The 25,685-nt window shown below is 41.0% G+C and overlaps 2 protein-coding genes across 4 annotated transcripts in view; both read left to right on the plus strand.

Annotated features, from left to right (window-relative positions):
* Positions 1-9,304: 9,304 nt before the first annotated feature.
* On the plus strand, positions 9,305-22,782 carry zgc:101744 (Receptor expression-enhancing protein 6-like). 2 transcript variants are annotated; one of them, XM_049596442.1, is made up of 6 exons: positions 9,305-9,393; positions 9,488-9,621; positions 16,269-16,362; positions 18,155-18,293; positions 20,720-20,910; positions 22,035-22,782. In XM_049596442.1, the coding sequence occupies exons 2-6, from the start codon at positions 9,507-9,509 to the stop codon at positions 22,039-22,041; spliced, it is 546 nt and encodes a 181-aa protein (XP_049452399.1). In that variant the 5' UTR covers positions 9,305-9,393; positions 9,488-9,506; the 3' UTR covers positions 22,042-22,782. The 2 variants fall into 2 exon arrangements, with proteins under 2 accessions (XP_049452399.1, XP_049452398.1); XM_049596441.1 differs by having other exon boundaries at positions 20,720-20,888.
* Positions 22,783-22,896: 114 nt separating this feature from the next.
* The window catches only part of diras1b (DIRAS family, GTP-binding RAS-like 1b), a 29,061-nt gene continuing 26,272 nt past the window's right edge, over positions 22,897-25,685 (plus strand). Inside the window, exons 1-2 of one of the 2 annotated variants that reach the window (XM_049596440.1) lie at positions 22,897-24,618; positions 24,719-25,476. The gene's annotated coding sequence lies outside the window, so the exon portion shown is untranslated. Of the gene's footprint in view, positions 25,477-25,685 lie in introns of both variants that reach the window. The other variant, XM_049596439.1, reaches the window with a different exon arrangement.

Raw genomic sequence — 25,685 nt, forward strand, 5'->3', positions numbered from 1 at the left:
TGACATGGCCTTCATCAGGGTCATCAAGAAACATATTACACACATCATTTAAATAGGTTCATTTGAAATTGAAAAAGTAGAAAAAAATAAAAAATGCATGCATGTGACCAATCCTATGCATCCACATATATATATCTCAGCCAATCAATCACTAATAAAGGTGAGTGTGTTGGAAGCACATGAGACATTTGGACCAACCATAACTGCCAGAGAAGTAAGGGGAGTGTCTAGCAGAGGTGTAGAAAACACCATGTTTGGTCATGAACTAGAGAGCAGTAACATGAGGAGATCTGAAGTGCTGTACAGGAAAAAAATGAACGAAAATTACAAAACGATAAAAGAAAAATAATAAAAAAAAAATTATAATAAAAATTTAAAAAAATTATAATAAAAAAAAACAATAATAATAATAATAATAATAATAATAATAAAAGAAAGAAGAAAATAGGACCAGCAAAGACAGCCAAAAATAATAAAATATTAAAAGATAAAAAAAATAATATCATACTAAACATTGTAAAGAGTACATTTTGTAAATACACTAGATAAAACACACATAAAAGCCACTATAAAAAATCACTAATTGAAAAATCCTTTACCCCCTCTTTGATTTGGTTTCATGACTTCAATCCCTAAGAAAAACAGAGAAGAGAGAGGGTGATTCATTTCATTAAAGTGTCTCGCCACAGGACTGGTGAAGTCCTTTCTTTTAATGGCACTCCTATGTTCTGTAATCCGCTCTTTAAGGGATCGGGATGTTTCACCTACGTATATTTTTTCACATGGACATTTTATTAGGTACACCACATTTTTTGATTTACATGTTATCAGGTCCTTAATATTGATAATTTTATGAGTGACAGGATGATTAAATTGTTTAATATTTTTGGTGAATTGACAGTTTATACAGGTACCACACTTAAAATTGCCTTGAGATGATTTATTGCAAGTTTGCTGTTTGTGACTTTAGGCTGTTGGTATGCTTTGACTAATCTGTCCTTTATGTTTCTTCCTCTTTTAAAAGTGACCATAGGTAGATCACTAAAAGTGCTTTTTAGAGATGGATCATTTTGGAGAATGTGCCAATGTTTTAGAATTACACTTTTAATATTTTTGATTTTGGGTGTGAATGTAGTGCAGAATACAAGGTTCGGCTTAGGTTTTAAAGATTTCTTTGTTTGTAAATATGCATCTCTGCTTTTTGAGTCCACCTTTGTTTCTGCGTTTACAAGCCAATCTTCTGGGTAATTCCTTTCTCTGAACTTTGTTAGCATCTCATCTTTACTTGTGTTACATTGTTCTGAGACAGCACAGATTCTTTTTAGACTGATGAGTTGACTAAACAGTAGACTCTTTTTGAGAGGAAGTGGGTGAAAACTTGCAGCATGAAGAAGTGTGTTTCGATCTGTAGGTTTTTGGTAGAGAGAGGAAGAGAGGACAGTGGCTACGGTTACGTGATGGCTTCTCATTCAGAATGAAATAAATCTGAATGAAATCATTCGGAATTAAAGTCTTTCCAGGTAGTTTACATGGGAAATATTCATTCCGAATGAGGGTTTACATGGGAGATCAGTTCAATCGCCTTTATTCAGGTCTGCGCAAGGTTTGGGACAGGGAAGGTTTCTGATTGGATAGGGGGCGGGGCGGATGTTACGTGTTTACGTTTACTGGAAGAAAACACTGTAGTCCTCGCTCCGGATAACAAGATGCTTGACGACGCCGTTCTTAGTGCCTTTTTCGGGCATGTTTTGCTTATATTCTTAAAGCAGCAGTACGACAACAACCTTGTTCTGCTAATGCTTCATCTGTTGAGCAGGAGAAGGGAGGCAGAAGATGGTGCTGTGGCGAATGGAAACCGGTGAGTGCAACGAGTCCGACTGCTCTATCTCAGCCCGTTGCTATGCAGCCCGTTGCTATGCGCGCTATATACGTCATCGCACGAGAAGGGCAAGGAAACGAGCATGCGCAGAAAGACCGGAATGAACTTAAAGAGGAATGAATGTATACATGCACACAGAATTCTTTCATTCGGAATGACAAACGGAATAAACCACCCCCTTTAATCGGATTTAATTTTCAATCGGAATGACCGTTTACATGACCACTTTTAATCGGACTGGCCGTTCATTCCGATTAAAAGTGGAATTAAACTGTCCATGTAAACGTACTGAGTGTCTTTTTTTGTCACAATCAGTACGTTTACATGGACAGTTTAATTCTTTTTAAAACTTTTAATCGGAATGAACGGCCAAAAGTGGTCATGTAAATGGTCATTCCGATTGAAAATTAAATCCGATTAAAGGGGGTGGTTTATTCCGTTTGTCATTCCGAATGAAAGAATTCTGTGTGCATGTATACACTCATTCCTCTTTAAGTTCATTCCGGTCTTTCTGCGCATGCTCGTTTCCTTGCCCTTCTGGTGCGATGAAGTATATAGCGAGCATAGCAATGGGCTGCATAGCAACGGGCTGAGATAGAGCAGTCGGACTCGTTGCACTCACCGGTTTCCATTCGCCACAGCACGGCCTTCTGCCTCCCTTCTCCTGCTCAACAGATGAAGCATTAGCAGAACAAGGTTCTTGTCGTACTGCTGCTTTAAGAATATAAGCAAAACACGCCCGAAAAAGGCACTAAGAACGGCGTCGTCAAGCATCTTGTTATCCAGAGCGAGGACTACAATGTTTTCTTCCGGTAAACGTAAACACGTAACATCCGCCCCGCCCCCTATCCAATCAGAAACCTTCCCTGCCCCAAACCTTGCGCAGACCCGAATACAGGCAATTGAACTGATCTCCCATGTAAACCCTCATTCGGAATGAATATTTCCCATGTAAACTACCTGGAAACACTTTAATTCCGAATGATTTCATTCAGATTCATTTCATTCCGAATGAGAAGCTATCATGTAACCTTAGCCAGTGATATCAAGGAAATTGATTTCTTCAAGGCTATAATTAAGGGTGAATTTTAGACCTGCAAAACTGTCATTTAAAAACTGTAAAAACTCTAGGAGGGTGGGTATAGATCCTTTCCAAAGTAAAAACACATCATCAATGTATCTCTTCCAGGACATGATAAAAGGAAGAAAAGGGTTCTTGTGTGGTTCGTACAGTTTTTCTTCTTCTAGGTAACCAACAAAAAGACTTGGGTGCCATTTTTGTGCCCACAGCGGTACCAGAGATCTGGAGATAAGGTATATCATTAAAAAAGAAATAATTCCTCTTTAAAACAAAGGAGGCTAGATTAACCAGAAAGGAGGTGGAGGGTGTTCTCACTGATCTCTTGTCAAGGAAATGCTTTAGTGTGTCAAGTCCTTGCTGATGGTCAATATTTGTGTATAGAGATTCAATATCAAGTGTGCACATGACCACTTTTGAATCAATAGGTGGAAGTGTTTTAAGGGACATTAGAAATTCAGAGCTATCTTTGACAAAGGACCTTAGAGTGGGAACAAAAGGTACCAACAGGTTTCTGAAGGTACCAACTGAGATCAGCACCAATATCTGAACTCCCTGTGGCGCTGATGGTCACAGTCCCTCCAAGACTAACAGACTTGGATTTGTCAGTCTGAGTCAGAAAATCGTTGGCTGAAGACTCTGAAATGAGAAATGAAATGTGACCTTCATTAGAAATGTTAGACAGCCAACAACATGGAGCAGCATGAATCACAATGCAAAAATAAAAAATAAAAAGGACAGAAATAGTGTTACAATGAGAATACTCCAATAATGTCAGATACATTTTCAGAACCTCTCACCCTGACTCAGAAAACCCAACATGACAAGCAGAGTTATTGTCAACATCATCCTGATGCAGTTTTCAGTGTGAGTGCATGAAAACAGTTCAGACTCTCTGTGACATGAGAACTTAAAACTGTGAGGAGCAGTGATGCATTAAAGTCATGCAAAACACATCTGGGCACACCTGTCCATGTGAAACAGAGAGGGAGAGATGAGGTGGAGGAAGTAGAGGCTACATCTCCCTGTGGACTGATGAAGAACATGGAGAAACTTTTGACTCTCTGTTCCTCATCTCTCTGCTGTTTCTGTCTTTGAAAAGTTTCTCAAAGGTCTTTGTGCTCATAAATAGATGCAGGCTGCCCTCTGCTGGTTGTCCATTACATTCCTTCACTCTTTCCATAAGCATGACAACAGTCTTTGAATCCAGATGCTTCAGCTGTGACACATGTGGACTCAGTGGGGTCACATCATGTGTGAAACAATTGCCATCTTTGCTGTTAAATGTCCAGTGTGTGTGATTTTGTGACATCTAGTGGTGAGGTTGCAGAACTGAAACTTCTGTTGGTTCCAATGGTTTTGAAGAGCTATGGTGGCCAACGCAAAAAGGCATCAATGTGAATTGCCCCATTTAGAGCCAGGTTCTGATTCGTCTGTTCTAGGCTTCTGTAGAACAACATGGCAGCCGAAGTGGAAGAGGACTCACACTGTGTGGCTCGTCCTATGGTAACGAAAAAGCCAGTAGTCTTAATTTCAAGTGATTAACACAGTAATGATGAATTCTATACCATTTCTCCCTGAATCCTACACACTGCACTTTTTAGGGCTAGCAATCCCTTACCACATGGACAGTCATTCATTCATTCATTCATTCATTCATTTTCCGTAACTGCTTATCCTGTTAAGGATTACTGGGGTGCTGGAGCCTATACCAGCTGACTTTGGGTGAGAGGCGGGCTACACCCTGGACAGGTCACCAGACTATGACAGGGTGCCACATGGACAATAAATCCTTAAGGTTAAACACCACTGTATTTGTCCAGGGCCAATTAACTGCTAAATTTAAAGCATTTTAAAACAAAAGTCTTAAATCAGAGGTTCTCGGAGTTTTGTTTATGTGACTGAGTGCCATTTTAGTGACCTAGCTAATGACTGAAGGCCATACAGGAAAAATTAAACTCTATGACATGACATTTTTAATGACTTTTTTAAATGAAATTTTTTATGGCACAATAACACTGTACAAAAACTACAACAATGGACAATGGTATAGCCTACCCAACACTCATATTACAGTCTAGTTTCCCACTTTTTAATACATTTGAAAGAAATGAAACCGTCCCTCCAGTGTTCTGTAGGCAACTATATTGCAATTTAGTTGCAATGTTGCTGCTTGCGATCACCGCAGGTCAGTTGTTGCTGCCGTTCGACGCAATGCTAAAGTAGCATCTCACTGAACTGGTCTCGTCTTGCTCTCTCTGCCTGGTTAGCACGAGCTAACACAATGGGAGCAGCTAACATCGACACGACAATCTCACACTGACACTGAAATAGCTTCTGTAGTTGATTCTGTAACTGTTGGGTAATGTTAGCTGTATGATGCTAATGATTAGCCCTGCCCCTGTGCGTGTAACAGTAGTCTCATGAGAGGCAGGGGCTGACCGAATCAAAACACTGCTCGCAGCTCTGCAATGAAATTAGATTCTACCCATTTTAGACAAATAAAACTGTGGTAAAATTGCGCTGACTGGACAAAACTGCAAGGCTAACAGGAATTGGATGAATTTGTGTTAACTGGTGTGATTGCAACAACTCAACATCCTGGAGGGACTGATGAAAGAGAGAGACAGTAGAATGACTGACATGCCTAATCCCAGCTGTCAAGCTGTGGTACGGCAACACCACTTGCACAAACCATGCGTAGAGTTGCATTACATTTGCTGATGATTACGTAGGACAGTGTTGCATGGTTGCTTGTTACAGCATGCGCCACCCCCAGCATTCAGACATATATTATGATTACTGCTTTGTGTTAGGCCAGGGGTGTCCAAACTTTTTTGAATGGGGGCCAGATAAAACATCATGAAAATACCTGGAGGGGACAGCTGATTCTCGAATCAAAGGGTTTAAAAGAAAAAAAGAAATAAAGTGAGACAAATGCAACCATTTTTATCTTTTAATAAACTATTACTATGTGATGCCTGTCTACAAACTGTATGATAGTCCTTTCATTGTGAGGTGAAGGGTAAAAATGCAATGTGATCTTGCTCGATTAACCATTATTGTGTAAAGGGCCACATATGGTATATTTTGAAAGTCAAGCTGAGGGCTGATTAAAATTGGTCTGCGGGCCAAACTCTGGACATGCCTTTGTTAGCCTATTCATTGTTTAACAGCTAGGGGCCCTGTGACCTAAATAAAGGTCCCACACCACCAGACTCAGAGAGAGCTTCATGCCTCAGGCTGAAAGACTGTTGAGCCTCTGAGCTCTAAACTCATCACTCTGGTCACTGTCACTTTACTTTACATGTCACTTTACCTTTCTTTAAAGTAAACTGTTTGCATATGCTATGCATAAAGTGCCCCAGGAATGAGTCCTAAAACCTGGAGATGAGTCAGCACTGAGCGCTCCCTGTTCCCACTTCTTAAAGTTAGTGGGGTTTTTTAAATGGGTTTTTGGTTGTTTGGATGGTTTTAAGATGCCTGCATTTATTTTTTATACTACTGTTCGCTTTGGCAATTTCTTTGCACTGCCCTGTACCTAATGAACGTGACTGTTGCCACAGATGTCCTACACATTCTCAATAAGAATCATTAAAAGGAAAAAGTGTACCTCTGAAGGATGTCATCAATTGAAAATGATCTTTATTAGCCACACTTATACAATCTGTGTTAGAAGTGCCTTCAGTCTGCAGCACAAACCTTTTTCTTTTTAAATTATTTTTATTTCACATTTCCTTGTGAACATAGAGACGATGGTATGAGAGAACATAACAGAAGAAGAGAGGATAAGGAACAACGAAGAAATAGATTGACAATGCCAGGGGTTACAATCAAATTGTGATACAGACATATAAAAAATATGCAATAAAATTATACTAAAAATAAATTAACACTATAATATAACCATAAACTTGGAGCACACATTTAGGATTTTCACAGCTTTTCTATTGCTTGAGGTATATAAAGTCCTGATGTAAGATTCTGCTTCTCTTTTGAGGGTACGGAAAAAGGGTTTGATTGATAATACCTTACATTTATGGATATAAAACTTAGCCAGCAATATGATGAGATTACACAGAAATAAACTCATTTTCTAGGTCTTTCCTATAACATGTAAACCCAAACAGTACAGCCTTAAAGTACAAGTACAAAAACATCACAGATATACACCGATCAGCCAAAACATTAAAACCACTGACAGGTGAAGTGAATAACTCTGATTATTTTGTTCCAATGCATTGTTCTGCTGCAAAGCCTTTGGTTCTGGCATTCATGTGGATACCACCTGACATGTTCCACCCACTCAAACACCGTTGCAGACCCCTTCATGGCAACAGTACTCCCCAGTGGCAGTGGCCCCCCTAGCAGAAAAAAGCAGCATGCCATACTACAAAAACTGTTTGAAATGGCCTGTGGAGCGTGACAAAAAGCTCAAAGTGTCGACCTGGCTTCTAAATTTCACAGGTCCCGATCTGCTCAAGGATTCTTGTGATGTGCCAGTACCCCAGATGTACCCTTAATCAAAGGTGGGGCCTCACACTTGGCTCTGACCTGTCTAGGCATGGACGCAGGATCTCTGGGAGTGTCCTGCTGTGTCTGGCATCAGAGCGTTGGCAGTAGATCCATTTAGTCCAGTGGGTTGTGAGGTGGGTTAATGGCATTTGCCACACATGCTCATTCAGATTAGGATCTGAGGAATTCGGAGGCCAGGTTGACACTTTGAGGTGACATTCCTTGGGCCATTCCTGAGCGATGTTTGCAGTGGGGCATGGTGCACTTGGGTCATCTACAACCAGGACGTATTCAGAGTATAGATGACACTAGTGCATGTGCAACAGGGTCATGGCGTGATGGCGAGCCAAGACGAGTCGATTTTTTTGGGGGGGGGTAACTGAGTTACTAACTGAGTTACTTTTTAATGAAGTAACTCGTAACGGTAACTACTTACTATTTTTCCATAACTAGCACAACACTACTCGTGAGTTGCGAGGCAGCCAGGGTGCAGGGAGGGACTGCCTACTGTGTGACGAATCACTCGATGAACGAATCACTCAGTGAACGACGGAACCCCGATCCCTGAGTGATTCAAATCATTTCTTCTCAGCAAAACACTTTCATAGGGACCGTTTTCTCCAAGCTAACGGCTAATGTAGCCAGGAGTCGAGCCACATGAACACAATCACACACCTCCCCATTGTTTTAACAGACTTAGTTTCCAGATAAACAAACATAAAATGTTAGGCTGGCCAGTAATGAGACTCAGCACTCCCAGAAGCCGTGAACTGAATTGAATCATGAATTGTTCAGCCGTGTATCAGCTCAGTGAGTCGGACTAGGCAGTACACAGTCAGGGCTCCTCCCGTCAAGCAGTGAACGATTCAGTGAATGAATCTTTTCAATGAACTGATTCTAGTGCTTCAGTAACATCTAGAGAACAGCTTTGCCCATCACTAACTTGGTCTGCAACAGTGTTTGAGTGGGTGGAACATGTCAGGTGATCGCCAGAACCAAATGTGTCCCAGCAGAACATTGCATTGGAACAAAATAATCAAAGTCACCCAGTTCATCTGTCAGTGGTTTTAATGTTTTGGCTGATTGTGCGGTAGTAGCTCAGTCCAGAGGGACCTGGGTTGGGAACCAGAGGGTCACCTGTTCAAGTCCCCGTCCTGACCAAAATATCGAGGGTGGACTGGTAGCTGGAGAGGTGCCAATTCACCTCCTGGGCACTGCCGAGGTGCCCCTGAGCAAGGCACCAAACTGCCTAACTGCTTGGAGCGCCTGTCATGGGCATCCCCACTCTGACATCTCTCCATTTAGTGCATGTATAGGTCCTGTTTGTGCATGTGTGTGTTCAGACCTGTGTGTAATTGACAACAGAGTGAAAAAAATTGAATTTCCCCTGAAGGATTAATAAGATTAAATTAAATGATTAATTAAATCAAAAATATGTCCTCCTGAGACCTGTACTTTTGTTTGGTATGCATTTTTAATTTCTTCTAGCTATTTGGGATTAGTTGGACCTGATAAGTATAAAACACTAAACACTGTCAACAAAAATAAAGTCCTAATGTCCTCAACCAAGACAATAATCAACTCCCAATGTCTTTCAACGAGCCGATGATAAATTCCTAGTGTCTTCAAAGAAGTGCTTTCTAATTAACAGTGTCTTAGCTTGTTATTGTTGCTAAAAGTGGTCACATTTGTTTTAAAATACACACATTATTAATCATAAACGAAGTAGTACCTGAGTTTGGAGAGTCTGCAGCACAGACCGTTGTTTAATCACCTGCTGCATGAACGTTACTCACCGGAGCTCTGTGATTGGTCAGCGGGTGACCGCTAAACCCCGCCCTCCAACTGCCACCGCAACTCGGCGGAGTCAGCAGCACCCGGCCATCCAGCGGCAAGTTTTCGGGCAAATCATCAACCCAAGGTAAGCAAAAATAACCCCGTTACTTCTAATATGAATCTCTCACGCATCGACACGTTCGACATTTTGCCTTCTGTGTGGCGTGTGTCCGTGACAGGCTCAGGAACAGCCCGAAAATGAGTCACTTCAAGGAGCGCTTTGTGACTCTGCTCCATGAGAAGAACTTTGTGACGGATCAGTTGGCGACGCTGGAGCAAAAAACGGGAGTGAAGAGAGAGTACATAGCCTTGGGTATGTCACAAAAAGACAAAAGAGGACACAGATACACTTTATGTCATGCTTGTGTGTACTTTTAAAGTGCCGGACGTGGTAGTGGACTTGCTTTGGGGGGTTTCACGTCTCCTCGAAACACTCTTCTTCGTGTTAAAGTAGCAAACAAGCCAACTTTAGCTAGCTTAGTTTAGCTAGGTTGCTACTCAGTAACTGGCAGCCGGTTGTGGGCACACTGTTGCGTGAGTGCTTGTCTACTCAGTGTGGTTTCACTTCCTGTGGCACTGATAGCAGCCTCATTTTATTACCCTTCTCATGCTCGAATACCAAAGTTCATCCTGCTCAGACCTTTATGCTTCACTACAAGATTAGGGTTGCTATAAAACCATAATCCACCTCACACACACACATACACATACACACCTATTTCAATATATTTCTATATTGCCTCTTGTAACCCAGCAGCAGCTGGCCTCAGGGGTATTTTTATCACGTCCTGAAATATCCAGTGCAATGCATAGATGGAAGGGGATTCTAGGATGACTGGTTATTCCACTGCAGGCTGCTGTCAGTTAGCTTTTGGGATTTGTGTTTTGACACAGCTCTGTTGACAGTTTGCACAGTGCAAGTCAATAAAGGCCAGACCAGCACCTCAGGCTATGTAGTCAACATTTGTCTGATATGCCGCATAATTACAGGAAACATGTTGGCCGGGATGACCTACATTCAAAACCACTGTGTTTACTCAAAATTGATCTACACTCACATTTGTTCACAAAATAATATAGACCAATTTCAAGGTCACAGCAGATGTGGACAAAGGCGGTGTGTGTAGAATGTGTTGTCAGTGTTTGTTGTTTGCAAATAGCCCTGAGGAGTTTTTGTTTTTTCAGTTTCTAGCCTGACTGATATTTGATTGTAGCGGCCAGTATTGATAATTGAAAGATTTAAAGCTGATATGTGAGCAGATATTTATTTCTAACACACAGCATTTCAGATGAGGATTGCTTGGTCACTCACCTGGCAAAGCATGTTCCATTAAACACACATTTTCTCACTACCAAGTGAGCTACCTTTACCTGGTAGCTCACTTGGTATAGCACGTACCACTAACGCTCAGTCCTTAACAAAGCAGCCCTGGTTCAGTTCCAGCCGTGGCCCTTTACTACATGTCATTCCCCCTGCCTACCCTGCCTCTGTTCAGCTTTCTCCATCCAATACAGGCAGAATGCTCCACTTAACAAAAACAAAACGATTGGTAAGGATACTTTAAATTTGATTTGCACTAGGTTGAGACATGAGATAGCTGAAAAGCACACGTCTAACTTGTCTCAGGTGGACAAACTATGTAAGTAAAACACGCTGTCAATACTAGAGCTGAAATGATCCATCCACTAATTGATAAGTTGATTGACAGGCAACAATTTTGAAAATGGATTCATCATTTGAGAAAAATAACAGGCAAAAAACGACAACCATTCATCCAAGATTTGCTGCTTTATGCTGTTTTTCATGATTGCAAATTGACTATCTTTGGGATTTGGACTGCTTGCTGGACAAATTATGACATTCAGAGACGTCAGCTTGGACCCCTGGTGAACCACAAATTATATTTTCGCTGTCTTCTGACATTTTGTAGAACAAACAATGAATCAGAAAAATAATTGGCAGGCCAGATAATAATGAAAATAGACGTTTGTTGCAGCCACACTCCAGACTACCCCAAACATATTTCTGGTATTTGTGTTCTTCAATTTCTTGGCGCTTATCAGCCAACATTTCCTGTGATACAGATGTGTCTGCGACAAGCTTATAAGTCAGGCGATTTTTCAATCGACATCAACCCCTCTGAAGTATGGCTGAGACATAATGCGCTCTCAGGATTAATAAAATGATCATGTGATCAGAAAATGTAAATTCACCAGATGCAGTTGGTGTCAGATAAAGCTCAGTCAACATACTTGTCTTGTCTTTTTTCCACACACACACACATACACACACACACACACCACCAAACTGGCTTGCAAAACAAATATTGAGGATTGTATGCAAATATCACTTGACTTCTCTCTACCCTGCATTTAGCAGAAAGCAGAGCCACACAGAGCAGCCAAATTACACCTTGACCTGTCCAATAAGTGCCCAGTTAGTGTCGTGTTAGCTTGGTAGTAAGGCAACAGACATTCATTTGATACCTTGGCCACATTGCAGGCTTGTTACAAACATGTCCACAGATAATTAGTAGCATACAAGACATTCCTTCCTGTTGCCTCACTAAAATGTAATGTTGTAGTTTGCCTTGATCCCAGCATGTCAGTGGAACAGAGTTACAAAACGGCGTCCCTTAAACAGTCCTCTGTTAAGCTGAGAAACGTCTCAAGTTCATGCTGACTCTTGTGACACTCTCAAGTGGGAAGACTAATGTGCTGACTGGAGTAGAGAGGTCTCTCTGTACTGAGTGTGTGCAGCCGGACTCACTGAGTGAGCGGCTGTTGTTCGTTAGCTTCATGTTTTTAAAGCCAACTTCAGCCCCTCACCCACTGTACTCTTAACAATAGGTTTTTGTGATGATTTGATGCGAAGAGGAACTGGAGTTACAGCTGAAATACAACTCCTGCAACTCTAATGAGTAGTTTGAGTCATAGATTACAGGGTTACACAACAGGGTAGGGGCTCCTCTGCCCAGTTTTTCAACTACAAGGACATGTGTTTTCATTTATGGCTGTAAAATCTGTGTCGGGTCACATGGATGCATTGTTCACTTTCTTAGGGCAGTTCAGGAGTTGCTTATTCACAGTACAGAGCCAGATGGATCCTGCAGTCAGCTTTGTATTATTCATCATTGACTTATTAAAAATGTCAGTTTATGATTTCACTATTGGGAGTGTTGCTGTGCAGACTGTAGTGTCTAGTGTCAGCCTTTGTCTCTAAGGGGTCTTCCATTTCAACCAGCTCTTCCAGTTTTACCTTCATTGGAGAGAGATGGGCAGACTGGGAATTGCGTGGACATTTGTATATGAGCTGGGACAAACAAATGAGATGTAAAGAGCAGGCAATGGTTAGAACAGAGTCAAAGACTTTTAGTGCTCGGAGTTCCGTGTGACCTCATTATGCCTGTGGCATTTCTGGTAGTTAAATTTTATATCAACAGTTGAGCTTTGCATAAATTTGATTCATACAAGGTATTACTTGTATCTACAGCTGCTTGAGGGTTAGACGTCATTCCCCTAGTCCTGTTTTACCTTCAAGGGTCAGTGTGTAAGTTTTAAGGGAGATTTAGTGGCATCTAGTGGTGAGGATTGCAAATTGCAACAAGCTTTTGTAATTGCAAACGTCTCCCAATTAGAATTCCTTCAGTTTTAATTGTTCAGGAAGTTTTTACCAGGAGCTGAAGAGGTCTGTTTCTCTCCAGAACAAACGGACCAGGTAATTAAAACTGGTTAAAACTAGGGACGGGCATCAATTTTCGATTATCGATGATTGATTGTTAAGGCTTTTGATCGATCACAAATAATTTTGATCAATAGTCGCAGTGTTTCCCCTACAATGCCTGGCATAGGTCCGGCGAGCCGCCGTGCCAACGAGACCCTTCCGTCTGGCGAGCACGGTGGCTCGACGGGCCTACGAGACTCCCGCCGGACCTATGCCAGGCAAAAAATCAGAAACAGACGGAGGCTCTCATTGGTCTCCAAAGCCTCGGCGGGCTTCCCTTGAGGCCTCTGAAAACACTACGCCACTGAAAGACAGAGGTTTTGCTGAAAACTGAAGCCTGTAACTCTGGCTGGCAACGGTTGTAAACACCCAGGGGTGAACTGCGCATGCGCGCCATTCTTCCTCTTTGGCCTGGGGCTGAAGCTCAAAAACTGGGGCAGCTGCGCTCTCTTGCGGCGACAGTCTGCACTGCACTCTTTTGTTTTCTCTCTCTTGAAATACTCACTTATCAATTAATCAATAATTGATCGTTAATTTTTTTGATGATCGAATAATGAATTTTGATCGTTTGCCCATCCCTAGTTAAAACACAGAATAAAGTAATTTCACGTTTGCCCAGTGCCTGCTATATGTGCTTTAGGGCTGCCCCTTAATAGTCGACCAAATGTTCGCTGACCAGAAAGCTCATTAGTTGACAAGATTTCATTGTTCGCTTAGTCGCAGGGGAAAAAAAGTGAAACACTATTTGGAGCTGCACCTTGTCAAAATAAATCAAAACCTATTTGAAAGGACAGACACAGGAAGAGGCCACACTCAGCAGTCAGACAGGAGTCACGTTACAAACCAATCACAGCCGACAGATATCTTTCCCTTCTTCCGAAAAGTTGATCATGTTAGTGCAGGGCTACCCAGAGCTTTACACCTGTCCCACAAACAATAGGCCTACACACTTATAAACAGCGCCTGGAAGAAGATCGGGAAGTAGCTTGAAGTAGCTACATGCCCATTAGCCCACAGCGTCATTAACAGGCGGCTCGCTCAGTGTGTGACGTGCACTTGTAGATAAAATATAGGCCTATATTAATGAAGGTTCATTAGTACGGTTGTGTATTTCTCTATAATGTAGCACAGTGTTAACTATGTTACTGATACTATTCTTTCTCACACTTTCAACTCAAATCACTGTGTTGCCCCGCCCAAAATATATCATTTAATAATTAAATTAATATCGTAAACATGTGGGCAACTAGTCGACTAATGGCCCCAAATGATGACTATTGGTCGACTAGGAAGATTCTTAGTCGGGGGCAGCCCTAATGTGCTTACCTTTTTTCTCTGATAACTTATTGAGTGCTCACCTGATTTCTGTTCAGGAGATTTTTACTGGGAGCTGAGACATTAGCAGAGGTCTCTTCCTCTCCAAAACAAACAAACCTTGCATTCAAAACCAGTATAAACACTATATAAACCAGTTTCACGTTTTAAAAAAGTCAGTGTTTTTCCAACGCTGCTCGTCATGGAGGGCCTGCTTACTGCAGTGGCTGACATAGAAACGCAAATGGCCCTATCCAAAGCCAATGTTTGGTTTGTATATATAAACGGCTCAATCTCTAAGTCAACAAAAATGCAACGGTTACTATTTTTAGGTGACTAAGAAAACATTCTTAATATATTAGATTCCATTTCTGTTTATATATCCTCCTAAATCCTACTCTCTGGACCTTGTAATCTGTCAATAGATTTGCTCGACAACAGAGTTCCCTGAAAAAGGTTTGTTTTGTAGGCCTGGGAGTGATTCGAAGAAGGAAACTATAATTAAATGTTAAGAAAAACACGCATTTTGAAACATGGTACTTTTTGAAAATACAAAGCAAGAGAAACTTGCAGAAATCAATAACTAATGGAAGAAGTGAGTCGGCCAAAATGCCTGCCCAGACTGCAGTTTATTTGCTTTAAAGTCAGCATCTTGCTGCCAGCTAACCAGCAAGCTGTTTAAGCCTCTGAGGGATTAAGCAGTGCAGCCAACTTACTGTTGTTAAGAGCAAGCAGCATACAGTTCAGTTCATACAGAGCTGATTGTACTGCAGAATTTCTTTTACAAGTTTGTGTGTAGTTCGTGTCAAAACCCTGTCAGGTGAAACATCTTGCATACACAGTGCCCTCTTCATTAGTTACATCTGTATAGTTCATTTAGAGGAAAAGTTGAAATTCAGTTATGTTTAGTCATAGTTAAAGGTGGTGCTGTGCTGGACTGCATTACAATGGGATGTCTTTCTAACTTTTTAGCCCTCACTATTTGCACAAGAACATCAGACACACCTCTAAATGTAATGCAGCCCAATGCACCATCACTATGTTGTCTTTGCTAAAATATACAATTTAATTAACATGTCTGTGACAGTGTCAACAAAAACTGAACATTCACGGAGTGTATATTTTGCTTTGCACGTGTGCAAATGAAACAAAGGCTGCAACTATTCACTTCATTATCGACAAATTGCAAAGAGAAGAGCCCAAGGTGAGATCTTCAAATTGTTTTTATCTGACCAACAATGCAAGTCCCAAAAATATTCAGATTACTATTTTATATGACAAAGAAAAGCTTCAAATGCAGCATTTCTGATTGAAAAATGACTGTAATGAAATAACTGATTATCAAAATGATTGCGGATTGATTGAATAAATCGTTTCATCAACCTTGCATTTCAGCTCTAAATGAAACTATTATTATTAAACTATTATTTTAAGTACTGCAAATGTTTATACATTCTATGTGGAAAGCCATCTGCTTGCAAAGGCATCTAGTAAGATTGCTTTGTACGCTGCACAAACGCTGTAATGGTAATGCAAATTTGAAGTTATTAAAAAAAAAAAACACTGGCATTTGTGGAATCTGTCACATCCTCTTGGTGTGTAAAGGCCCGGCTGTTTCACATGACTGTGTGAGCTTTGCAGTGTATTAAAAGTCAACTCTCCCACTGGCTGAATTTTAGTACAGTGTTTGACTTGTGTTTCTTTGCTCCTCCTGATCCTGGTGCAGTGCAATCCTGACATCCTGCTATCACACACACACACACACACACACACACACACACACACACACACTGTTGACAACAAATTTATGGTGTTTGACATTAGACGTATTTGTCAAGTAAATTGATAACGTCACCCTCCTCTTCCTGTCCCGCCCTTTGCTCTCACATCACCGCCGCCTCTCATCTTTCTCCCCCCTGCAGGTGTCCTGAGTCTGATCGGGCTGTACCTTCTGTTTGGATATGGAGCCTCACTGCTCTGCAACCTGATTGGTTTCGTCTACCCAGCATATTTCTCGTATGTATGACGTCGAGCTTATTTCAATGCCAAATGAAAATAAATGCATTTAGAATATGCAAAGGGTAATAAACTTACTATTATTTCTTTACTTTATAGACAGTTATTTTCATACAAGTGCCAACCAGCACACATTTTGATTTTTTTTTTCACCATTTAATCAAAGGTTTAGAGACAAAGCACGTTTATGTCCCGCCCCCACTGGAGGGGAAAACAATTCAACGCTCTCCGTTGACTTTGTATTGTGTGAAGGTGCCCCACTTGTCATTAGCTCCCACTAGCAAACACACAAAAAATGCCTAAAAGCTGCTTTGTGGTGGGATGCACTACCAACATGGTTAAAAATCCATAACTGAGTTTTTACAACCTGGCGAACCAAAAAACGGAGCTTTTAAGCAATAAGACGTGAGGCATCAGCAGGAAGATAAAGGAAAACTATAGGATCCTAACACTCCGTATGCCTACGTGCCGCAAGCGTTTTGCTAATTAGGCCAGACGGACTGTAGCGGTTGAAGCTAACTAAGCTGTGTAATGCCTGGTTTTGATCTTCGTTAGCTTAAATGATGATCATCCCATTCATTTAATCAAATAGAATTGAATATTAAAGTATGTCACCACTGGACATTCAGTGGGATCGTGTCTCCAAGATAAGCAAAGTAAGGTGAGGGGACGCTGAGATAAACCGACAATGTTGAGTTTGTCAGTGTAACTTTTCCTCTCTGTTAGACACAAGGTGCTAAGATTGTCGTTTGACATGCTAAAATCTATTGTTTTAAGTAGCTGCAGACATTTCATTAGCTTTTCAGCCCTTGTTTGCATATTGTGGCACCAGTTGTTTTCCCCTCCAGTGGGCATGGAGTGTGACTCGTTGCGCTCTGTCTCTGTGCACAATACCAAAAGTTCAGAGCTGACACATATAAATGGAATGCAGCTATTGTTAATAATTATATCTCATTAACTACACCTGTGCTTGTCCTGCTATGGTATGTTATAATATGTTCCTTTTTAAAAAGGCCTGTATTACAGCTGAAAATGGATCAAACATCTAATTTATTTTCTGACATGGATGTTTCTTTTTAAACCATGAGAGAATCTCTGTTTTCAATTGTTTTTTTCCCCATGTTCAAGTAAAAGTTAGAAGACAGTGAAGTCTCTATCTTAATACTCACATGCCCATTTGTACATTGAACGATTTACTTGTCACTGCAATCATTCATCCACTCCTTACAGGCCATAAAGTGGTCTTTTTAGTAGACAGTTCTCTTTTTGTGTTACAACACAGCAAACAGAGACTTTTTTTTTAACTTAAAAGACTGCAACTGTGGAAATTCCCCTCTTGATGTGGCTAACTTTGATTACGGATGCTTTATATTAGTTTTAGCTGAACTTCTGAATCCATTTTCGCACAGAACAAGACTGGATTTTTCTAACTTATCATCACTAAAATTGGAAAGCCTTTGTTGATTTTTTTTAATATTTTTTTTGTAGAAAACTGCATCGTTCTTTTGTCCTCTATTTTATGCACACTGAAACCTTTCAAACACATTACTGCAAGTCTGCAACAAATATTTCATATACACGATGGCGTGCTAAATTACATTCCCATACTTTACAAGGGGTCCACCCTTTCTTTAAAACCTTGTCACACACTTTTAAAAAGTCTACAGGATACCTTTAAATGCGCCTGTGGTGTCAGACTTTAAGTTTGTGACTTTAAATCTTTGCAGTGTATACTATTGATGTTATGACCTTATCAGTCTTCTCACTTGAGCCTCTCCTCCTGTCCATTCAGCATTAAGGCCATCGAGAGCAACGTGAAGGAAGATGACACACAGTGGCTGACCTACTGGGTTGTTTATGGACTCTTCAGCGTTGTCGAGTTCTTCTCTGACATCTTCCTCTTCTGGTTCCCCTTTTACTATGCTGGCAAGGTAGGCTGACCTTTTCATTTGTAGGTTGCTTCCTTTTTTTTTTTGTATGGATGATATTTGTTTTGTTTTTTTACACCTTATTGAGTTATCTCTCCTTTTTTTTTGTTCTGTATTATCTTGCCAGCTATGTGTGCTTTCACTGGAAAACCACAGGCAGTCACGATGTGTTCAATCACATGAGCGCTGTACTCTGTCACTCTGGGCGTCTGTACATTGTAGTTTTCCAACAGCACACTCTTGTGGATAATTTGAAAATGAAAATGAAGAAGACCGTCAGACATCTGCTGTAATGCAGTCCCATACTTCATAATGGGTTTTGAATGTTGTGTGTTTTCACTGGAAAAGTGTCAAACTAGTAAACTAGTAGGCTAGTCAACTAAGAAAAAAGTCAGTACGCAGTCTAAACAGGCTCAATGTATTTTTTTACATGTTGTAAAACCCATGAAGTGTATTGGTTATAAAATATGTTGTTCCTGTATTCTAACTGCCCAAACTGTACAGTATAGATATGAGTATATACGAGTGCAAACTGCACACACAGGATTTCTTGAGCGGGCCTGACATCAGGGCATCAAATCTATATGACTGGACCATGTGGGAATTTAATTTGAAAGGACAGACACAGGAAGTGGCCACGCTCAGCAGTCAGACAGGAGTCACGTTACAAACCAATCACAGCCGACAGATATCTTTCCCTGCTTCTGTAAATATTCAGTCTGATAAATACGGAAAAGTTGATCATGTTAGTGCAGGGCTACCCAGAGCTTTACATCTGGTCCATGGACGATAGGCCTTCACACTTTTAAACATCGCCTGGAAGAAGATCAGCTCTGCACTCAGGATTTCAGGTAAATAGGTTATGATATGGTGATAGACACAGGAGTAGGGCTCAGAGCCTGACCTCATGTTTTCCAGGCGGTTAAAGAAGCAGCATGTGTAGGGCCCCTAATTTCCAGGGCTGGTACCTGTGGTTATTCCACAGGCTAGTTAATAACATGTCGGGCAGGAAATCCAAAGTGTGGGATCATTTTGAGAAGGTGAAGGACAAACCCAAGGTGATATGTAAACTCATCTTCATTGGTCGACTACAAACATGACGTATCATCTGAAACATGGAAGTAGCTACATGCCCATTAGCCCACAGCGTCATTAACAGGCGGCTCGCTCAGTGTGTGACGTGCACTTGTAGATAAAATATAGGCCTATATTAATGAAGGTTCATTAGTACGGTTTTGTATTTCTCTGTAATGTAGCACAGTGTTAACAATGTTACTGATACTATTCTTTCTCACACCTTCAACTCAAACCATTGTGTTGCCCCGCCCAAAATGTATAATTCAATAATTAAATTAACATCGTAAACATGCGGGCGACTAGTCGACTCATGGCCCTAAATGATGGCTATTGGTTGACTAGCAAAATTCTTAGTCGGGGGCAGCCCTACAAAATAGCCGTCACAAATGTACCTTTCAGCCAGATCAGCAGTTGCTGCTGTGCTGTGTTACTGGGTTAGCTGATATTCGGCACGATCTTCAGCTCAGCACCTTCAGCGGACACGCCCTCAGCGTTTCAGAGCAGATAATACAATTTTTTTTTTAATTGTGAAACCTTATTTTATTAACTTGACAATTGTTTCTAATCATTCACTTTTGGCCAGGTGTTTTTTAACGCAATTTCCTGTGGTGTTATAAACTCAAAATGCATTTTTATTTTTGCTTTACCTATACTTCACTAGGACATGGCAATGCCCATTAGTTGCAGAGTAAGTATTTATTATCATTATTTCATGTCCTTTTTGACGTGTAAAATGAGGTTGTCATAAGCTGAGTAAAGTTGCGATCTGAGACAAAGATTGGAAGCCCTGCCTTAACCATCAAAAAGTCACCTCATTATGTATTGTTTGGGCCTAATTACCGTGATAATCTTTGCTTTCCTTCATTAAAATGGGTTGGTTTCAATGGATGAACTTAATCCTGGAAAAATAGGATTAATAAACAATGCCTCGTACTGTGCAGTGAACGATGGGAAATTAACACAGGCCTGTTATGTAACACAATACAATAGCTGGCATGTTAGACAAATGTTAACACTTCCCATTAAATGCAAAAGGTTTAGCCAGGTTCCAAAATTGCCTCGTTGAGGTCTGCATCCGACAGTTCCTTTCATTTTCAATTAATCTGCAAAGTATTTCTTCAATAATCGATAAATCACTTGGCCTATAAAATGTCAGAAAAGTGAAAAATTATACAATTTCCTAAAAACCCAAGGTGTCATCATTAAATTGCTTGTTTTTTGTCCGACTAACCATCTAAATCCCAGAGATAGTGGATTTATTATCTCATAAAATACAGAGCCAGACATTAGTCACTCTGGACAGGAAGTCACCCAGCAGCATATCTAAGATCTTCCCTCTGCTCTCTCCTCAGTGTTTGTTCCTGATCTGGTGTATGGCTCCAGTGACATGGAACGGTTCTGAGATCTTGTACAATCGTGTGATCCGGCCGTTTTTCCTGAAACACCAGGCAGCCATGGACAGCGTGGTCAGCGACCTGAGCGCCAAGGCTAAGAACATAACTGAGAGCGTGACAAAGGAGGGTGAGATAACGTCAATATACATGCAAGTACAGTCACTTAATTTATACTCTCCGCAGACAAACTTCTCCATCACCTCCCAGATAAACACCTTAGAAATCTTTCCTCAAATACAATCATCTGTTTTATCTTTGAGTCTGTTAGCGTTCCTACAAAATATAGTGTTTATATGCCTCCACACCACCGAAGTGAAACCTGCATTATGTTTTCAGGTTGTCAATCCGTCCATCTATTTCATTCTTGTGAATCTCAACATTGCCTTGAGAGAATTGCCCCACTTGGACAATGATGAACTACTTAGATTTTGGTGGTCAAAGGTCAAGGTCACTTTGACCTCGTCTGTGTTATTCCTGTGGATGCGATATCTCCAGAAGATCTTGAGGGAATTTTTTAAATTTTGCACAAACGTTCACTTGGACTCAGTGATGAACTAATTAGATTTTGGTGGTCAAAGGTCAAGGTCACTGTAACCTTGCATCCGTCTCATTCTTATGAACGTGATATCCCAAGAAGGCCTTGAAGGAGGTTCTTCAAATTTGGCACAAATGTCTACTTGGATCAAACAATGACCTGGTTAGAATTTGTTGGTTAAAGGTCAAGGTCACCGTGACCATTGTGTCATTCTCTTGAATGCGATATCTCAAGAAGGCCTTGAGGGAGTTGTTTGAAATTTGGCACAAATGCCCTTTTGGACTCAACAATGAACTGATTAGATTTGGTGGTCAAAGGTCACTGTGACCTCACAAAACATGTTTTTGGCCATAACGCAAGAATTCATCCACTAATTATGACAATCATTCACACCAGTGAAATTAAGTGATGACATTTCATACCTAAAAGGCCAAAGGTCAACCTCACTGTGACATCATAATGTTCTGCAACAACACTTTTCTGGCCATCACTCAACGCCAGATCTCAGGAGCAGAAGGGGAGATATCTGGTCAGATTGAATTGGTGACACTAATCTTTGGTGTCCACCATGAAACTGTGCTGATTGTGTCCATCTTCTATGCTGCCGGGGGGAAGATGTGTGAAGCATGCATGTATTCACACACATGGATGAAAACTGTAAGTGCAACTTTGAGGGATTTGAGGAGGCGTACAACCACAAGGTTGTAATTCTAGTTTTTTCTCTGTTTATTCCATCAGCTGTTAACCGGGCCCTCAACCATGACAAGGACCAGTGAGAGACATGGAAAGGCTTTGTGTGTGTGTCTGTGTGTGTGTGTGTGTGTCTCTGTAATTGAAAGAGTGACTGAATGAGTTTATGTGTGTTTGTTGTTTTGCTTTTGTTCTGTCTTCAAACCTCCTACCATGACGAATGATGTTGATCAACCCCTGCGTCATGTGGTGAACTGAAGCTTCACACTCTTGAAAATGAATAAAAGGTTGTTTGTTTATCATATCAGTTTACTGCCATCGGTACTGCCAAGACAATCGGAGAAACTGTGACCTTTGTATGTGATCTTCTTTTATTTGTCGTAGTGTGACAACCTTCGTGGAAAGAAATCTAATGATGTCAAAAAATACAATTGTGTGCCTGCAGGTTTCAGCAGCACTAGCGGTACAGTCGATATTTTTATGTCTAATTGAGCCAGAAAACTGAGGCTGATGACGTTATGGTTATAAAAGCAGTTTGTCTTCAAATGTGTCCACAAACAGCACTTTCTAATTGTTAAACAAAACTGGAACTTTTACATGTCATTAACGTGTTCTCGCTCTTAAAAGCCTCACTCTTGCATGTGCAAAGCGGCATTTAAAGTCTGTTGGAGCTATTGGGAATGGGAGGGTACTTCATCTGTAACTTTATCTTGAAGACTTCTGCCTTTTAATATGTCTTAATTTATCATCTCATAATACTGAAATAATAAAACTGGAACCTGAATGAATTGAACAAGTGTCTGCCTGTCTGGCTTTAACCTTTTCAGATTTATTTCTGTTTCTTCTGGTGCCCTCTCTCCGAGCAGTGTCATTCCTCACAAAGTGGGAATTGGATTTTATTCGGTCCAAATTACAATGTTCACGCACCGGTGGTTTCTGTAATTGTTTTTTTCTATAGCAGCGGCAAGTCAGGAAAATTGTATTTCTGGATCCATAACCTCTGCGGATTTGGCTCTAGTTCATTTTGCAGCACCGATTTTTTTTTTTTTTTTTTATTAATGAACTTTATCTGCTGTATTTGTAATGGGTACCCAAATATCGTGCGTTGAAAACATTAAAAGTTTCAGTTACCCTTTTCCAAACTGTTCTACATGCCGTTAAAAAATATTGCAAATTCATTGAACTACTTTTACATGAAATTCAAATTTTTGTTTAAAAATTTACAGATGTGGGTGCAGATAATTTTGTATTTAATTCTCCGTATTTCCCATTTGTTATAGCAGGAATTGCAGTGAAGATACCGCTGCCATGAGCGTTTCCCCTCCCATCCTTCGTATCCACTTGATCTTTTGACCTGTCACCCTCAAGTACATTTACCGGCATTCAGACAGCCTAACCACCCACTCTTTAATTTGTCTTTTGCTTTGTATTCACGCTCGAGGGGCTCTGAATGGGAGGCCCTTTGTGTCTGCGCACTGGATGTAATGCATGGGAAATGGTGGATGGAGCTGGCGCGATTGGCCACACGCCGCCATGGAGAGAGGAAGGCACCCATCTGGAAATGGCTGCTGTGAAGATGTGGCTGCTCGGTGTTTATTATGTATCCCTTCAGCCACCGGTGGCCGACAGGTTATTGATTAAACACAAATTGGACACAGAAACCAATTATTGCATTGTGTTGCAGTGTGGTTTGATCCAACGCTTTGTATTGAGTGTGGGGCCTGTAATGGCTTAGGACAGGAGAAGAAGAGCTGGAGAGAGGAGGACAAAGAATGAAAGGAGTGTATGTATGAAAGCATGTTATATGTGTACACAAACATTTTTCAGCTATTATTAATTTTACAATCTGCTTTTTCGCCCCACTACAGCAACATGGCTCTAGGGATGGCAATCTCTGTCTGCTTGTTGCTCCTGACTGAATATCTAATGACATCCAGGAGATCCATTCGTGATCTTAGAGGATGAGTTATGCGGACTTTGCTGATCCTCTGATCCTCTTAGTGTGGTGATGTTAGCATTTAGCTCAAAGCACAGCTATGTTTTATTAGCACTTAAGCGTGTACTCCTGGTTAGAATCCCTTCAGTGTTCATTATTCAGGAGGTTTATACCAGGAGCTGCACCAAGACAAACAGATCATGTGATTGATTGATAGATAGATAGATAGATAGATAGATAGACAAAAGTTGCATGTGATTAAAACCAGTAACAACACTGAAGTAGTTTAATGTTCTAAATCAGCGTTCCTCCTATACGCTTTTCAGCTTGTCCCAGATGGGCTACTAGCCAAGCACCTTGCAATGTCTGCTCGCCTTTTCTCTGATAACTTTAGATCTAAACGTTCAGAAAGTGTTTACCAGGAGTCGAAATATCCGCAGAGGCCTCTTGCTCTTTGAAATAAATGGATCTGGTAATTGAAACTTGTAAAAACACTGAATAAATCTGTGTTTCTCCTACACACTAGCCCAGCACTGCAAATGCCTACTCACCTTCTAACCCAACACTGCAAATGTCTACTAACCTTTTCCCTCTGTTAACTTAAGATCTAGATGTTCTGCAGGTTTTAACCACGAGCTGAGGTATCCACAGAGGTCTCCTGCTTTGCAAAACAAAAGCACCCGGTGATTTAAGCTGGTAAAAACCCTGAACAGTTTCATGTTAAAAATCTGTGCTTCTCCTATGCACTAACCCAGCACTGCAAATGTCTACTCACCTTTTTCCTGTGATAACTTAGGACCCAGGAGGATTTTACGAGGAGCCGAGTTATCCACAGAGGTCCCCTTCTTTGCAAAACAAACGGACCCGGTGATTTTAGCTCGTAGAAAAACTGACTAAAGCATTTCCACGGTAAACATCTGCGTTTTTCTGACGCTGCTCGCGTCATCGCTGGATCGCTGGGTGCTGCTAACTACGGTGGCCCTATTCTAGAGCTAGTATTCGGTTACAACATGGCAAACTCTGTGGACGAGGGCCTGCTCCCCACGTGTAGATATTAATGGCTCATTCTATGGTAAGAAAAAAATGACAATTGTTAAAGTTATACTCTAAAGAAAACATACCTTTATAATATATTCCATTTCTGCCAAAATATCCCTTTAATTCCTGTAAGCTGGACCTTTAATGTTAAACGTGTTTTACTTAAGATGATAGGCTTGTTGCAACTAAGCTAATGTTAATGTAGGAAGGTAAGAAGACTGTATTCTGGAAATAGCTAGCTGTAGACTTTTAAGTCCTGTTTTAATAATAATAACTTTAGATTGAAGTCTCTGGATCCCTCTCTTTTCTGGCCATGCTAACTTTCCATCTGCATGTTTCTGCATGATCTCTCCTCCTGCCTAACCCTCCATTATCTCCTGATCTTCTGCTCATTATTCCCCCCCCCCAACAGAAACAATCTATGCTCCTTGCTATCACCCTGTCTGCTTGGCTGCTGCAGTGCCCAGGCTCACCGACAGAGGGGGACAAACACAAGGCTGTCCGGATGGAGAGTTGGTGAGTCATACACTGAGACCGTCACGTACAGACAAACAGCTCCAAACAAGGCCCGGTGTGGCTCGGCCATGGGCCTTTAGTAGCACCCGGGCTAGGTTGCCTCACGCTTATTTGTGGTGCTGGAGGAAATGAATGGAATGTGATTATTCCTGCAGACATGGGCTGAGAATTGATTTGGGCGTGCTTAGACTGGGCTGGTATACTTCCTG

Source organism: Epinephelus fuscoguttatus, linkage group LG14, assembly GCF_011397635.1.
Source record: "Epinephelus fuscoguttatus linkage group LG14, E.fuscoguttatus.final_Chr_v1".
Lineage (NCBI taxonomy): Eukaryota > Metazoa > Chordata > Actinopteri > Perciformes > Serranidae > Epinephelus > Epinephelus fuscoguttatus.

Coding starts and splice junctions, on each gene's coding strand:
- zgc:101744 (XM_049596441.1), top strand. CDS start 9,507: ATGAGTCACTTCAAGGAGCGCTTTGTGACTCTGCTCCATGAGAAGAAC. Junction 16,363..18,154: donor GTCTACCCAGCATATTTCTC/GTATGTATGACG, acceptor CTGTCCATTCAG/CATTAAGGCCATCGAGAGCA. Junction 20,889..22,034: donor TGAGAGCGTGACAAAGGAGG/GTGAGATAACGT, acceptor TTATTCCATCAG/CTGTTAACCGGGCCCTCAAC.